Source organism: Carassius carassius, chromosome 26, assembly GCF_963082965.1.
Source record: "Carassius carassius chromosome 26, fCarCar2.1, whole genome shotgun sequence".
Classification (NCBI taxonomy): domain Eukaryota; kingdom Metazoa; phylum Chordata; class Actinopteri; order Cypriniformes; family Cyprinidae; genus Carassius; species Carassius carassius.
The window spans coordinates 8,199,142-8,217,446 of record NC_081780.1 but is presented as its reverse complement, the minus strand read 5'-3'; the positions used below and the strand labels follow the sequence as shown (position 1 = coordinate 8,217,446).

At 37.4% G+C, this 18,305-nt stretch overlaps 1 protein-coding gene across 6 annotated transcripts in view; it reads right to left on the bottom strand.

The window, feature by feature from the left end:
- Positions 1–1,598: 1,598 nt before the first annotated feature.
- The window catches only part of lmo3 (LIM domain only 3), a 45,163-nt gene continuing 28,456 nt past the window's right edge, over positions 1,599–18,305 (bottom strand). For all 6 annotated transcript variants that reach the window (XM_059510991.1, XM_059510990.1, XM_059510988.1 and 3 more), the window contains exons 3-4: positions 13,222–13,347; positions 1,599–3,163 (exon numbers count right to left, since the gene is read on the bottom strand). In XM_059510991.1, coding sequence (XP_059366974.1) covers positions 3,058–3,163; positions 13,222–13,347 — 232 coding nt within the window. In that variant the 3' untranslated portion in view covers positions 1,599–3,057. The remainder of the gene's footprint in view (positions 3,164–13,221; positions 13,348–18,305) is intronic.

Genomic DNA, 18,305 nt, shown 5'->3' with positions numbered 1-18,305 from the left:
TCTGGCAAAATTCTCAACAAATGTTTGCATTATGACCATATGCATCCAATTATTGTCTCATGCAGCTGATTTCTTACAGTAGCAATTATTTTATGTCTCTTGTATCATTTTGTGGTTTATATATTTTTTTTTCAACTTTATTAAATGAACAAGTAAAATTGTATTACATTTCTCATTCACATTTATTTTATTTTATTTTATTTTATTTTATTTTAATGTTTTAGAGAGCAGCCACACAATGATATGAGACGTATGAGATTTGTGGTTGTTATTTTCTTATAAAAGTATACAACAGTAATAAAGCAAAAACTATATTATGAATCCGACTCAAATCAGTTTAGTTTTTTAGTTGTCAGTAAAACAGACAAGAGGAGATCAAGTTTTACAGACTCTAATTAAAATTTCTATTTAATTTGAGATATTTATTTCAATATTTAATGTAGTTATTTAGTCAGTTATGTTAGTTAATCAATATTAAGTTCTTGTTAACAAATTGAATGATTCTCAAACTTGAAGTTGTGCTGTTGTTCTGAATCTCTACACTATATTCAGTGTATTCAAAACTGCACTCTGCTTGCATCATATTGCCTAAATGAACCCTTACAGGGTAAACTAAGAGCACTCTGCTTTGTTTTGGGGTTTTAATTGGCCAAATCAAGGTTATATTGACTGGGTGACCACCTCCTCCCTATTAAGCACGCAGCTGTTTTTAGCTGGACTGGTGGATCTATTTCTCTCTCTCACCATTTTTTCCTTTCCACAGACTAAAGGGGTGGAAATATTTGAGGGATAGTGACAACAAAATAGATGACAAAATGACAAATTGCACTTATGATCAATCACAGAACCGGAAGTTCAGCATGGTCTGGTGGATAGGCTAATGGAGTGGAGACCCAAAGGTTCACTACTGGCTGCTCGGCATCTACAGTTGTGCCCTTGAGCGAAGCACTTAACCTAAATTGCTTCAGTAAACACTCCGTCTTAGAAACAACAGTGTATGCAAACTGGCTTTCTTTACAGAGAGACTAAGAGAGAGGGATCTAGTCTCCAAATGCCATTTTCCCTAAATTTTGGTGTACCTTGACTTTTTTGGTGGTGTAAATCCCATGTTTGTTATTGTTTGAGAACTATTACATATGTTTTAATCAACTATTATCTAACCTGAAGATAACCTAGTATGAAAATCAGCAAGTTTTAAATGCATAATGTCTCTCCTTAAAATAGGGATTTTGACCAGTTCCACCTCAGGTGTCTTGATCATCTCGATTTTATCCTAAAAATAAAAACAGTAACATTATTTGGACCCAGTGCGGAAGCTCAAGTTTAAGCATTAAATAAATTATATGAATAAAAGAAATGAAGGTTTTTTTTGTTTTGTTTTGTTTTTTACATTTTGTTTTCATTATTATTATTTTGAAAATATTTCCTAGCTCTTTTATTTTTTTTGACTACAAGGCAATTAATTTTTACGTTTTAGGCTTTAACGCCTCTTTTTGTTGATCATTTGTTGAAAAACAAACAAAATCTTCTATTTGGTACCCTGTTTGTGTAAAAGTGCTTTTTGTGAAAAAACAAAGAGGACACAAAGAAAGCCACCACACAGTGCTAACACAATAAAACTGTATTACATTTGTGCTTAAAATGATTACAGTACAGTATGTACACATCCTAAAAATAAACATCTCATGCTGAATAACACATAAAAAGAAAACCCATATACAATAGCAAGCAAAAAGGAATATTTTTTTTTAAATATGTACAACCACCATATACAAATTAAGTTTGTCCTCATATTTTTTCTAGGCTATGCACTCGGTTTCCAAAGGTAAACATAGCCCATAAAAGAATTATCAACATAATAGGCTACAGTAGTGACTTACGCTTGCTTGTCGCCTTGAGTCGATAGTAAACAAAACCTGGTAAAGGCAAATCCTCGGACCAGGTATTCACGTGCTCCAGTAATGCCTACAGTTTATGTGACCTGATTGTGTTTAAAGAGGATTATGTCAGCTGATCAACATGGGCCGCACAAATAAATACAATGCGACATTCGTCACGTCTGGAGGAGATGTTTGACGACTGAGCGGTGATTCAGTTCAGGTATAAACATGTCAGGAACAGAGCCAGGATTTACACGCAATGACGAAAAGCCTATTAAATAAATACAGTGAAGAAAGTAACAAACCCATTGTTTACACACGTGCCAAACCCAAATGTTCAAAGAGTTCATGTTTGAAAGCTAGAGTTTTTTAGGTATAAAACAGGGAGCGACAAGTTTTTCAATTTGTCACTAATGAAATCACACCACTTGATGTTGAAGATGTCGAAGCTCAAAGAGCTGTTAGAAAGCTAACACCATGCCTTAACAAGGTGCCATTTTGCGAAGTTGTCTTAACAGCCAGGACATTTCATCTATATCTGTAGCATTGTGCTGGTAGCTCCACCCACAATGAAATCTCATTGGTTCTCGTAACTCTACATTAAACAACAAATATCTTCTGATTGGCTGTTTGTGTTTATCCAAATAGCTTGTTTGCTGGAAACGCAATTAAGACATAATGTAAACGAAAAATAGAAAGGACAATGAGGAAACCCATTCAACCTGAGATCTTATGTTGACATGGCTCCTTTTCTTCTCATTCGCCAATAAATACTGGATTTTTTATTTATTTATTTTTTTTTACTATGTGGTCTTCACCCTGTAAAGCATGTGAAATGCAATTGCGATGTGGACTTGGGGTTGTACGTTTGTGTGCGTTAAAGTTCACAAAAGTTGGGCCATTGAGATGTCTGGTCTTCATAAGGCCATCAGGCAGCGTCATTAAAACTGAACCACAGTCTTGGTCCGGGTTGGGTTGAACATTCTCCCACTTACCAAAAACATCTCTATGGCTAATCTGTACAGTACACCGTCCATTATGTGGGCTCTTCGTATATACAATGTAATGGGGACAGGGGCTGGAGAGGATACTAGTGCTTCTTGTGTCTGATTGCATGTCCCCTTCAGGTCCTCTCGCAGCTCTTTCCCCTCCTGCGAGCCGCGGGGTCGTGGGGTGGTCAGCGGACCTGTGGCGCGTAGCCCTCCTTCATCAGTCCTTCCTCGTAGTCTGTCTGGCACAGGATCATGTTGTTCTTCAGGAAGAACTTGTCTCCGACGCAGAACCTGCATGGAGGCGAAACGAGAAACAGAAATATGGCGTTTACGTAACTTGAGAGGGACGCAGAAGGACTCATTACTGGCAAAACTTGCAGGCTTCCCCACAGAGCCGCATCCCGCCCACTCAAATATTAGTGTACGTTATCCTGCGGACAAGTCGCTCGGTCTGGATAGAGTATCTCCAGAGTGCACCTAGCATTTTCTCCACCTGCAGCTGTTTCATAAATATACCCCACAGACCGAGCGCAGGCTTTAGCGCTGCCTGACGGGCCGCTGTCTCACTTGACCTTTTGGAAAGAAGATTATGTTGGTCAGGCAAAAGAGGTAGACAAAGAAGGCGGCAGAGAGGGAACGAGAGCGAGAGCGAGTGCTCTGTGTGTTTAGTCGTCCTGAGGGCCGCTTATCTTGCTCACAGCGAGAGTTCGACAAGGTCGGAGCGCCAACGAGAGCTTGTGTCTACTGGCCAGAGTTCCCTACCGAGCCCTGCCGCCTGTGGATGAGGAGAAAGACGATGCGTTTGAGTGTCTGCTCATACCATTTTAACAATTAAAAGCTTGTTTTGGGAATGCAATGTTAAGCCAACATTAAAGGAATAGTCTGGGTTCATTCCGAGTTGAAGTCAGCAATGAAAATGAAAAATATATTTTCTAAATCCATGTTATTGGTCTTACTGTGAATTGGCCTGCCATGCACACACATATACATATATATACACATATACCCCACATAGAGCCCGTAACAGGTTCCGTACCTTGCCATAACACTATCACTTTCTTATAATCGACTGCAAGCTTGCATTCAGATCTGCCATCATCCAATCAAAACCTGTAGTCTGAACCAAGTTCCAGCCATATATATATATATATATATATATATATATATATATATATATATATATATATATATATATATATATATGTGACCCGTGCTGTCAAAATGAGTTGGAATGCACACTGGCTAATCTTGAGCTATAGACAAAAAAAAATAAATAAATAAAAAAGTGAAAATTATCTGTTTTGGTCAAATATGAGCTTTTTACATCTTACATTTCATTAAAAAGTTAATTAAGCCATTGTCTAGCGATCCCAATGCTCTTATAAAATTTTAATTTAATTAAATTTATGCATTTTAGCAGACCGTTTTATCCAAAGCAACTTACAGTGCATTCAGGCTATCAATTTTTACATATCACGTGTTCCCGGGGAATCAAACCCCTAACCTTGTGCTTGATTGAGCTACAGGAACACTAATTAGTAGTTAAACATCTAAAATTTTCTTTTATTAGTATGTTTTCTAAGAGGAGTACCCTTTTCTCTGCTCACTTGCATTATTGTCTATTTTATATATATATGTGTATATATATATATGTGTATATATATATATATATATATATATACACACACACACTCAAAAGGATACTGTATTAGGTACACCTGTTCAACCTAAAATTTGTGAAGGAATTAAAAGCAGAAATGTAAAGCTAATTTTCTAAAAGCACTTAATGATTCTTGTTAAGACATGCACTACTTGACCTGTAATGATGTTAAATGATCATATTTAAAGTCATTTTAGAATTTTAGGCTGTACATTGTCATGGTAACAAAGTTGTAAATGGGATCTTTACACAAAAGATTAGTAGGTGATTAAACAAAAAAAAATTAACCCAGTGCTTCACTGTGACTATTTTTTGGGGGGCTTTTTTATGACGTGACATTTTATATGGTGACCCATACTCAGAATTTGTGCTCTGCATTTAACCCATCCAAAGTGCACACACACAGAGCAGTGAGAACACACACACCGTGAACACACACCCGGAGCAGTGGTCAGCCATTTATGCTGCGGTGCCTGGGGAGCAGTTGGGGGTTCAATGCCTTGCTCAAGGGCACCAAAGTCATGGTATTGCTGGCCGAAGATTCAAACCCACAACCTTAGGGTTAGGAGTCAAACTCTTAACCAGTTTTGTGGTAATCAACAGTATATTTAATTTGTATTGAACATACAATATTCCTTCAAACATCCTCAGGAGGGGTTGAGTAAGATCTAAGAGCCATTCCTTTCCATTGTTGAATACAATGAGCGAGTGCTAGGATACTTTGTAAATGGCTTCCTCCCTCCCTTGCACACACACACACACACTCTGGCAAACTTTTTTTTATTCGTTATACATGGCAATGTCAAGCGAGAAGGCGCAGCCATTAGTTTGGACCAAGTATCAACAAGTAATATCCATTAATCGCGCTTGTTGACACGGTGATTAACACAAAGCAGAGGTGTGCTTAATGTAATGGTGTCATTCACTCCAATAAAAACGTCCTGTTTAAATGACACATTCTTGCCAGGAATCCATTAGTGTCTGTCTTCTCTGACATCCTGGCCCTCTCCACCTCCTCTTCTGAGCACCTCCATCTCGCTCGTTCGTTCTCTCGCTTTCTCGGCTAATAGGATCTCTCTGTGTTTATTTACAGCCTGTGTTTTCTGTTCCCTCTTAGCCTCGTCGCCGCCCCGTTTCGCAGCGCCAAATTGTTTCTGCTTGGTGAAATGTCAACAGCGTTTGTGACATCTGTGTGCCAATTATGACGAGGATATTGCAGTCAGCCCATCAGAGGTAGCGGTAATAAATGCCCTTGCGCTGCCCTCCGTTTTTTTCTGCTTGTGCAGTCATTACCGATCGCCACATGTTTCCGAGCACCTACATTACCCTTAGCTTGATGCGTCCCCCTCGCCCTCCCCTTTCAATCTCTCATCCCAGATGAGTTCAACTTCAGATTGCTTTAATTGCTTTTTAGTATTTCCCATCAAGTGGAGGAGAAAAAAAGTGAATGCATTTGATATAGTGTTTTCTCCGGTATGACCATAAATTTGGGGCTTTTTATGTTTTTTTTTTTCTAAGGCTGCCATTTTAACATGAATTGAGTGTGATAAATTAAAAAAATAAAATAAAATAATGTGATAAAAATGAACATAATTAATCATGCTCCTGACCCATATGTAAATTACATTTACAAATGGTAAGTAATTATAATTTTTGCAGTTAATCAGTTAATGCATTAAATATAATGATCTAACAATGACTTCTACAGCATTTATTGTGATTTACTGGATTTTGGTGTGGTTGTTATTTATTTATTTATTTTGTGAATTAACAATAGTATATTTAGAAATAAACATTAACCTAGTTTAATAAATGCTGTAAAAATGTTCATGATACCTAATGCATTAACAAATTGATCCTTATTGTAAAATGTACTGTTTTTTTTCAACCATCTGATCAATTAAAGAAGTAACTTTATTTTTTGCATAATGTCTTCCTTCTGTTTTTATGCAATTATAGCTGACTATAAGCAACTTTCCTTTGCCAAACTAATTAAACGATTTAAAAATATGCCAAAAAAGATTGTAAATGTCTCTTAAATGACTATTAAAAATGTTTGGCTGTCACAATAATGATTTTCTTAAATTAATAATTTATATAAATTGAATAATATCATTTAATTACAACAATTCATGAATAAAAAATATTTTCAAGATTGAGAAAATATAAATAGCATTATTAAAAAAAATTAAATCTAAGTCTTTCAGTCCTCTTCATTTTCTAAGCAAAACATTTATAGATATATTTAATTAAATGCAACTTTATCTGATGAATTAATCAGAATATCCTTTTAATTAAATCAGTTACATTTTTAATTGACCGACAGCTCTATTTTTCTTAATTAACAATGGCTTTACATTCTTCTAGTCTTTCGGTTATATTCCCGTTCGTTCAATTCTACATCATTCCCTCTCTCTGCTTCTCTCCTTTTCCTCAGGTGTGACAGTAATGATAAATATGTCTATTGAGACCCATCTTGTTAAAGAAAAGATGGCTTCTAAGGCAGTGGACTTAATGATGTATGGCTTCGTCAGCTATTTGCCTCTGAGGTCTGTGTTAACTAGAGTAGTAACATTCCTCTTCTGTGAAATAACATGCTGGAGCTGAGTGGAGGAGAGAGGACTTGAAAGAGTGAGGGAAAAGAGAGAGGAAATGAATCACGGAGGGAGGTCTATAGACGGAGAGAAAGAAAGTGAACGTCATCGGATATGAACAAGACATTATCCGACAGAATAGAGTAGATGTGCCGCAGTGTCTGCAATGCAACCGCATGGTTTCCTCTAACGAATGACGACTAGAACTGAGGTTTGCAGACGTCTCTGAGGGAACGAGATCATCATCTGTGGCGTAGTTTAGTTACCGCAGTCCCTGACGCACGTGCAGCCCAATTTGGCTCAGGCTTTCCAGACTCTCCGACAAGGACAATGACCCATACCGGTGACCCCCCTGCCCTCCCACCCAGGCCTCGGCCTTCTCCGGATCTCCCATGGGGCCTTAGAGCGCTGCGGCCCGGGCTCATCACCAGGAACTGGGACTCCTGAGGTTGTCTGATGAGGCCTGAGTGGACGACAGGCTCATCGATTAGCTGTCCCTTCAGGGCTGATCTGTGGCTAACTGCCGGCTAGAGTCTCAAAACCACACAAACACACTGTGCTCGCGCTCACTGCTGCGGCTGTCGCCCTGATCCCTGTTAACCAAGCTGAGGATATAACCTCAAGTCAGGTGAACAGATCATATCCAACCCATGAATAATCACCCATAATCGCTAAATATATATATATATATATATATATATAGATAGATAGATAGATAGATAGATTACTGAGCCCCGCACATGACCTGCAGGAAAAAATAGTAGGCTAAATCGTGTGCACGATTTACTAATTTGTTCCCTCAATGTACTAAAACGTGCACACAATTACTAATGCGTTCCCTCGATTTACTATTGCGTTCACTTGATTTATAAATTGTGTGCACAATTTACTAATTCGTTCCCTTGATTTGCTAAATCGTGCGCACGATTTAGCAAATCGAGGGAATGCAATAGTAAATCGAGGGAACGCAATAGTAATCGTGTGCACATTTTAGTACATTGAGGGAACGAATTAGTAAATTGTGCGCAAATTTTTTTCTTGCATGTCATGTGTGGGGCTCTGTAATAGATAGATAGATAGAAACTTAATTGAAAGTAGAAATATAAAAAAAGAAAATATAAAAAAAAGATTACTGACAATTAAAAAGAAAAATCATTTTTTTATAGTATATAAATAATACTAAAATAACATAAGTTGGCAGAACTTCATTTTAATAATCACAAAATGATAAGACTGTGAAAAATGAGCATTTTTAACAAAAAGTACGAGCACAGATTGCTATATAATAATAGGTCAATGCGATTTTGATTCATCAAAATGAATCCTTCGAGTCCATCCTCCAAAAACATTTGTTCACTGATTTGTTCAAGGGCTCTTTATACAGGTCACATTGTTACTGCAGTAGATGGCGACAATGTGTTTTTTTTTGTGTTTTGAACAAGTCGACTTATTGACTCATCATAAAATGATTCATAAAGACATATGAAAACTACTTTTAAAGAAACTATGAACAATGACAGCAAAAGGGCCGTCCTTTGGGCAGTGCAACTGGTGCGGTCGCACTGGGCCCCAAGCTTTGAGGGGGCCCCGTGGTGAACAGGCCGAGGGAAAACACAATCGCGAGACTGTGTACGGACAGAGGGGGCCCCACGTCTGCTAAGGATGGCCCTGGAGAGCAATATACTTAAATACTGCAATTTTCCTTTCATCAGTCACATTCAGATTCGAAACACTGACATGATAAGTAAAGAATGGCATAAAGATTTAGTTCAATCAAATGATAGTCGTACGTTAAAGACAGGAAAAGCCAAACAGTCACATGTTTCAAATGTGAGAGATTTGACTATTATGATTCGTTACCATTAGGTATGTATAATAATCAGATGATTTTTCCTCAATTTACAACCATCAGCATATCGGCTATATAAGGGAAAAGGCCAATATAACAAACCAATAGTTTATTAATTAAGTGCGTGAAGGCACTGAGCTGTATAATGTCTGTTGTATAATCCTAGCACAGTTGTCTGCACTTTAATGCTAATCAAATAACAAAAGACAAAAGATCGCACTTTTCTTGACTAAATAACTTTTGTGACTTTCATAAGTGTAGAGGACCTCATCTGAATGATGACCAAAACTTTACTGATGTTTTATTAAGTTTACTGCGTCCTTTTTCACTCCAAAAACGAGAAGTGAACATTAAACTCTCTCTTTCAGCTGCATTATATTCAACAATGTGAATTCACAAAACACTTATTACAACTAACAGTGAACAAATACTATCTGTTTTGATGCCAACATTACAAATAAGAGAGGAAGGGACAAATGTTGTTATCGGAATCGGCCAATAATTGTTTGTTAAAAATCGTTATTTGTATCCGCCCCAAATAATCGGTGTATCCCTTGTTACCATATTATGTAGAAGTTTCTGGTTTTCATATACGTGAGCCAGACATAGTTCAGCACTCTCTTTGTGGAAATCAAGCTAATCACGGGTGGTATTTAATGGTGATTTTGTGTGGCATGACTAATGAAACGACTCTGTAGATGATGGCCATGCTGATGTGTGTGTGGAAAAGGAGGGGTGGCCCAGCTGTATTAAAGGCCTGACTGTAATAATTTAAGCATCAAACGGTAAAATCGGGACATTACTGACCCTCATAGAGAAGCATAATTATACGGCGTGACCTCTACCAACCAGATAGCCTGCTCCAAGCATAAGAATGCCTGTGCCACGTCACTGATGACGAGGAGAGCGTTTTGTAAGATGGATTAGATGGCTCTTTTAAAGGCCATGGCCTCTTTAATATTGTTTGAAGAGGGGAGATGAGAAGGGAGAAAGCAAGAATAAGATGTATATGAAAGTAGATAGAAGGGAAATAACAAAACAACCCTTATTTAATGAAAGGAGGCGGCGCATTTTATTCTAGCAAGCATTTGATTAGGACAAATAACTTTTAGTACAGGATGAGTCATCAATATTTGTAAATATTACAGTTAATTTTGTTCAAGGTATATATATATGTATATATATATATATAAAGCATACAGAAAGCCTTGAAAAAAAGATACACTGAATATAAGCCATAGAACTATTTTTGATTTCAGGAAGTCCTTGAACTATAAAAACAAGTAATTTTACCCCTGATTTATTCATAATTTTCATTCAAGCACTAAGTGCATAGAACAAAACAGATTGGAAAAATTAAATCACACCAAACTAGCTAGTGAAAACAATAATGCGCAATGTGTTTCCCTAAAAGATCTCCTTCCATCAAAGGCTTGCTGCTTGTGTTGATGTTTATCAAAGAGCATCACTGGACTGAGGCTATATTCGGGTAATGCGGCGAGCTGTCACAATGACGGACGCGTCATGAAAAGCCCTGCCGTCCATTTCTTTTTCTGAGTCCATCAAAATCTGTGAGGCTTTCTCAAAAGGCACTGACAGAACAACAAAGTGTCTGAGACGTGTCGGGTGGCGGGTGTCTGTGGAGATAATGTCTCGTCAGCTTGTTGACAAATTAATTTTCTTTTGGTCAAATGGGGGGTATTTGCATATCAGACTGTTGATGTGGTGCTCTCTCGGGTAGTGTTTAGACCATAGACAAGCCGACGCAGGAAGTTCTTTATGATATGTGTTGCTTTAAGTGGTTTGTATATGTATACTGTGCCTTATGTGTATTTAGACATGTACTACTCTCAGCCTCAGATGCACTCCCATGGATCGCTGGCTGAATGTCTGATGCATAGCGGAAACACTTCGTCATCAGGATTGGTTAAATAATACAGGATTTCTGGGAGACGTGTGTGTCACGTTCTTTAAAATGCCGTGATGCCACACCCCCTCATGGAGTTAAAAGTCTGTCGGGTTTACAACTTTAATAAAAAGAGCTTAACAGGATCAACTAAATGCTGGATTTTCAAAAGTATGTAAAAAAATGAAAAGTTCGCAGCATAAATTCTTTAAAATATGTCCAAGAGTTTTACACACCGGTCTGTTTTAGTGGCGACATTTTCACGCCCATAAACATGACAAAGCATGAAACCTGATTGGTTGCTTTACTTGTCAGTTATATGACCTCTTGGGTGGGCTTTGGCCATTCAAAGCGACCAAGGTCTGAACATCTGGCTATATTCAAGACTAGACGTGTACAAGCTGAATATATGAATTTCAGTGCATTAGAAAATTAATTGGTTGACTAAATTGGTTAATTAGAAACCAAAGTGGCATCAAATAAACATGACCTTTTTTTTGCAATCACTTTTTTATTAATAGAAAGTTTTTTTTTTAACATTTATTTGAATAGAAATCTTTTGTAGCAGTATAAATGTCTTTGCTGTCACTTTTAATCAATTGAATACGTCCTTGCAGAATAAAAAAGTATTCCTTTCAAAAATTCTGTAACTGTCCTCAAACTTTGAACAGAATAAATTGTATCTCATTTTATATTTTTATGTAATGCAATACATTTTTAAGCATGATGTAATAATCCAAATACTTTTTAGGATTGCTGAATGTGAGTTTGTTGCGTAGGACACCTATGTTCATCCATCTCTCCACCAAAACATAAAAAAAAAATGTCAATAAGCTGACAGGAAATTCAAGCTTCAGTCTGAGATATGGGCAATTAGCATCGGCTCCGTGCTATAAATCTTGTGGTGAACATCAGTGAAATTGTGATGGGCGAATGAAAGATGCATAGAGGCCTCGTCAGAGCGTGTAAAGCAGACTGACGCCGATTTTATTAAGCAGTTGATCGGCTGGCCTAATGTAAAAAGAAAGATTTGCCTGCCTCTAAATGGGCTGTAATGCCGGGCCAGTGGGTGGACCTGTCTGTGACTCTGCTGATGAAGATTAGCTGACTTCTTAGATTAGGTGAGCGTGGTTCGTGCAGTCAAGTGAAGTGGCAAGACAATAACCCAGTGTTAATTGAGCGTAACCGGATCCTGCAATCTGCCCCTCTCATGTGTACTGCTCTCTGGCACCTGTGTGTTTGTATGATGCAGGTATCTAATGAACAGCCGTGCATGAGGTTTCTTCTTTATTTGGCCACGTTCTAAGACAAATGGCCTCTTCTTTTTAGACTGAATGAACAAATAACACAACTTGCCCAACGTAATGAAGAAAATCATGTACAAGAAAATTATGTTTAAGCATGCCGTGGTCCTCTCATGACATATGACAGACTGCAACAAAAAGGATGTAAGCAAATCTTTAAGATTAGGGGTAACAGAATGTAAAAAAAAAAAAAAAAAACTACAATAATTTAAAAACACTATAAATGATCTACTATTCAGAATTAATGTACATTTAATGAAGTCAAATGTAACAGAAATACTTCTTTACTTTTCAAGCCTAACATGATCGGCAGTGGTTGTAACTGTCGAAAGTTATTCGTTTAAACCCCAGAAGGGGCATTTCATGATTTTGCTCCTGATAATCACTGTGCCCCTGAGCAAGGCATGATGCTTGAGGGTGAGATGTACTAAAACCATTTTGGATACGAACACGTCTATTAAATGGCAGTTTTTTTTTTTGTGGTAGGGTGATTGTTACACATGTGGGCTTGTGGTTCAAAGATGCTGGTAAGAATCACTAAAAATTGCAAATGATGGTTCAATACTTTGATATTACTGTGCCAGCAATCCAAAGGTTGCTGGTTCAAACCCCTGAAGGGCGATTCATGTTCTGGAGAGTTATCCCCTATATCACTGTTTTGCCCTTGAGCAATGTACTTCTTGCTCCAGGGAGACTGTACTTGTAGTAAACACACTGATGTAATTTGGATAAGAAAACATCTCCCCAAACCGTCTTTCGGTGGTAGGGTGGTGGGCTTTAATCCGAAGGTCATTTTTCAAACCTTAGAAGGTTTGATTCATGAACCGGAGAGTTGCTGGGATTCCCTATCACCATTTTGCCCTTGAGCAAGACACGATAGAGGGGTTAAGCGGGACTGTCCTTGTAGTAAATGTACTGTAAGATACTTTGGATTCAAGATAGCCTTTTTAGTTTTAAAAGGCTCAGCACATCTGCACAGAGATAAATATGTTTAAGTACTTTGAAATGTTGAAAAACTGAATATGATTTGACTTACCTCTGGTTACACAGCTGGCAGGCAAAGCAGTCCAGGTGATAGACGTTCTCCTTGGCTCTCATGACCATCTCGAATGCTGGGATGAGTTTGCTGCAAGCCGCACAGTTGCCTGTCACACCGAACAACCTGATAGATTGAAAATGATGTGAAGTCTTAGAGTCAGAACGATTGGATCAGCCATATCATTACGACTGAAATGGGATTGTTGGGGTGATTTATAAATAAATGACTCTTATGAACGAGTTCTTTATAGTAAATCAAAAAGAACAACCATTATGGTACAATTCACAAATGAGTTTTATAAACCGGTTCTTTTATGAGAATCAAAAACATACAAAGCAACCAGTTTAGTCTGATTCACAAACAAATTTTTGAAAGAGAGTTTTATGAAAGTTTCTAGTGCATTAAAAATATAAAGAGCAACTTGCTTAATACAGTTCACACTAGACTCTTATGAACTAAATTTTTTCTTTCTTTCAGTAATTCAAAAACATATAAAGCCACCAGTGTAATCCGAATCACAAAAATTTTCTGTCGTGAACCGGTTCTTTCTAGTGAATCAAAGACCTAAAAAGCAAACAGATTGGATTCACAAACCAATGACTCCTATGAAGTACTTATTTTCAGTAAATCAAAAACTGTGTAGTCCAGTTCACAAACAAATGACTTTTTATTAATTAATCAAGAACTTAAAAATGACCAATGTAGTCTGATTCACAAACAAATGACTGATATGAATCTGTCCTTAAACAAATCATTTTTTTCCCCATTATCATTTATGAGGTTTATTACCCAAGTTTATCCGTTTATCATATTTGATCAATTATAGCAGTGTTTTACTCAAGACTGATTAAAATATCTGCAGTTATTTGCTATTCATTTTTTAAATTCATATTTTTGTTACAAGGTTACCTGTATAGCATTGCCTGAGAAACTTATTTGAAATCATATGAAATGTATTAAATATGAACGCAAAATGGAATATAAAGCTGAAATATGTACAATTGAACGAAATTAATCAAACTGAGCAGTGAACACTGAGTGTAAACAGAACCAAAAAACAGTATTGATGAGCCTACGTCAATATTTCCCATAAGGTGTTTTTTTATTTATTTTTTTACCGTATTTGAGGTTGAAAAAGACATATAAACACATAAGTGGAGTGTGATGTGATCATCATGGAGATGTCCGGGCCGGGTGAGGTTAGCACCACAGTGCCTCAGCCCAGGGACGAGCCTATTATTTTCAGCCCGCTCGCGGGACATTACTGAGAGGATTCATTAGGGATTCATGGCTGTTACTCCAACGCGACCTAGACCGAATAAAGGGGGGAAGGGGAAAAAGAAATATCTGATAACGAAATCATATAACAAAATAACCTATTAGGCGGACTTCTTCAGGCACTTTTAGCCGTCATTGTTAAAATGATAAAACTGCATGCCACTCTTCGGCTCTGTAAGAGATCACAATCTGATAAATGATCTCAGGGCCTGGGATATGCAGGGTTGTTTATTAACCTTCAGAAACTATGTTTCCCACAGGCAAATAAAAAAGAGCCGAGCAGATAGATTGTACTCTCATGAATACCTACAAAATTAAAGGCTACTGTCAACACACCTCGAGATGATGAAGGATATCTCCAATAGCTTTTCAGGTAAGAGGAGAAAGAAATCGAGAGTTCGTCTTGTGGATTGGTGCCGATTTAATTAAAGGAATTATGCCTTTTTCTTTGAGCTGTCTAAATATAGACACGTTCGCGATATCACGTCTCCCACTATTTTCAGAAAAAGTGCATAGCCAGAAGGCCTCAGCATGAAAGAGATGAAATGATGAGGCATATTTTTTCCACTCGCATCTTGCAATTATATAAATCAAAGATCTAAATGCAAATATAAAAAGGATGATAGATTCACTGTACGATAACTCGCTTATATAAGGAAAATGATTATGGTTCATTAATGCATGTTCTGAAAAGAAAATACGCATTAATGCACACACTGGATTTCAGCTGATGAATGATAGATGATATCCATATGAAAAAATGATGCTTGAAGGTCTTTTTGTCATCAGGTTGAATCAAACTAGTATTGGGTTTGCCACTCTAGCGAGCTGTGAGCTCAAAACGTCTCGTCTCGTGCAAATTTAAAGTAACCAATACCTTTCCTGGAATTGGACAGTCATGCCTTTTTGCTTTGAGCATTTGAGGACAGAGGTCTGTGCTTTGCAAACACACAAAGCACTGAGCGAAGACAACTGCATTCACCTGAGAATCTAGCTGTGTATTACATGCGCTGCACTGAAAAATCAATAGATGTGTTTTTATTTAAAGAACTGACTGTATTTTCTATGTAATGGATTGTGATCCATCAGAAACTAGATGTAAGTGGAGTATCTTTATGTACAATGATGTTCTTTGGGGAATTTGTTTTGCAACTTCATTTTGACTGCTGATTTTAGCTGTTCCCTTGTTTAGAAACTGACATATTTACTCTTGGGTCATATTTTCACACAGCACATTAATATACTGAGTTTCGAGTTGAGTTTGAAAAGGAAGAGTCTTGAGAATTGACTGAAATGGTTTTGCAAGCCAGCATATTTACGTATCTGAACTCGTCTTTGATGAATAATCATTGTACATCTTGTATTAAACACTAGAATTAAAAATGTTTGATACAAGTTCAGCTCAATTTACATCAATTTTACATCCTTCAATTATAGCTTTTTAATAAAAAGCAGAGAAGACATTTATTTTTGATTTAAAAATAAAGCAAAAGCGGTAATGTTGTGAAATATTTTTTTATGAATTTTCAGCGATCATTACTCCAGTTTTCAGTGCCACATGATCCTTCAGAAATTATTCTAATATTCTGATTTGATACTCAAGAAACTGATTTTATTTGTAGAATTACTTTTACTATATAGTATATAATAATAATTATAATAATATAATTATAATAATATAATGCACTGCTACTTTCTGAATGAATATATATATATATATATATATATATATATATATATATATATATATATAATATACCTACTGTATATTGACCACTAGTGGTGAACCTCCACAGATGTTAAAAAACCCAGTGATGCTAAAAGTAGGGAACTGTGCCACAAGCATCTAACGTCCCTCCATACAGGAGACTCAGAGAGCTCTGTTTCTCTCCCCAATACGAAAAGGGGAGGGGCGGTAAGACGGATGAAGCCCTACCTGCCACTTGTCTTTCACTGGTCTGCCAGTTTGATGCCGCAGTCGCTAATGGCTCTCAAGGGAGGTGGCAAATTAAGCGTGCATGGCTTGTAATGAATTCGGAGGTGCATGTTCTCTAAATGCAGTCTGCAAGAGAGTCCAGAGACAAATGCTGACCGGTCTTCACATTTATGTTCCGTAGGGTGAAGAAAACGTACAACACTACATTTTATTGCTCAGTCTGGTTTTCAGTCAATGGTCAATGGCTGTGTAATATTTGTAGAGTGTTATAGAGGAAATCAAACTCTCTTTGACATAAAGCCTGACAAAATAGCATGTATATTTTAGCAAGCTGAAGAGGCAGCGTGCAATTAAAATTCATGGCGGCTCGGATTCATAAGCTAAAAGAGAATGCGCAATCAGTACCACCTGATTGGACACAAAAGGTGTTGGAGGTGCACAGCGGCTTTTCACAGCTGAATGGCACCTATTTGATGAGAGGAAAACAGACACCAATTAAATTATTCCACAAGGCTTTATCCTAGTGGTCGCAGAAGCAAGGCTCAAGCGTGCAGCTTTACTGTAATCATTAGACAATGCCCCAATGGAAAATGCATGAGCTATGTCACCTCAATATTCTCATCCAGCTCGACAAAATCCTTGTAAATTACTCCCTATCAAACGAGACCACTCTAGGACTCTAATATGCAAGTGATTTAGATAAGACAAAGAAATGAGACACAGTGTTATGGTCCAAACTGTGTCATTTTGGGACCCTTTGCAACCAGTTATCCATTTTTATTTAATTACTAACTATTAATGGATTTCTAATTTTCAACATAATGATCCAGTGTAGTAATCAGGGTTCTGCACTGTTCACAACTGAATTAAGAATGTCTTTAATATTTTAATTCCGTTCCTGAATTTAAATTGATTATTAATTAAGGTAGAAAACATGACACAGAATTGCAATTCGAGTTTGGGTTTGAGGTATGAAATGCCCCTATACAAATTAATATTTATTTTAATACAATAACTTCTGTGGGCCAGTGTGCAAAAACACTTCATTTGTCTTGGAATTTCTTGGAATTCCAATTCAGTTACAGTTCAATTCTATTTCCTGTCATTCCAATGCTCTTGAATTGAATCAGAGCCTGAATTCTGTACAGCCTTGGTAGATAATGTTTTAAATTAAATTTATAATGGAGAAAATATTGCTTTTTTTATTTTGGGCTTTCTAGCTGAGAGTCTGGGTTGGGGGTCCTTGGCCCTGTAAATTAAAAAAAATAATAATAATAATGCGATTTTGAGCAAAGCATAACGTTTATCTGAAACGTCAGGTCTGTATTCTTTTCGCTTCATTTCTTTGGGTATTTTCTGAACATCAAGGGCAACAAATTAAGTGTTACTTTCTTCTTTCTGTACCTCCTTTTTCTCGGGAAAAGAGAAAGAATGATAACACTGCCACCTCCAGAAGCATTTGAAATTCTGACAGTGGCTCCCTCTCTCCATCTTGCTCCTCTCTCCCGCCGCCACCCCCGCGACTTCAATCGCTCTGGCCTCAGCATGCATTCATCAGCTGCCGAATTAGAATTTGTTTCCTCACAAACCATTGATCATCGGCCTATTACCAGGCAAATGACAGTTAATTACCCACTACATTAACCACTGGGACCCAGGGACCGGCCGCCTGTGCCATCAGTCACAGTGATGAATGTGGCAAGTTCAGTAATGCGCGGCCGTTCTCGCGTCCGCCTGCCACGCTGAGAGCAACCCCTGGATCTCACTTCTCGGCACCCAGGGAAAATCTATGGCAATCTGCATAATTACAGGCTCAGGGTTAATAACAGACAAATGATTTGTTGCGTCTCAAGCAGCAGGCTCTCTA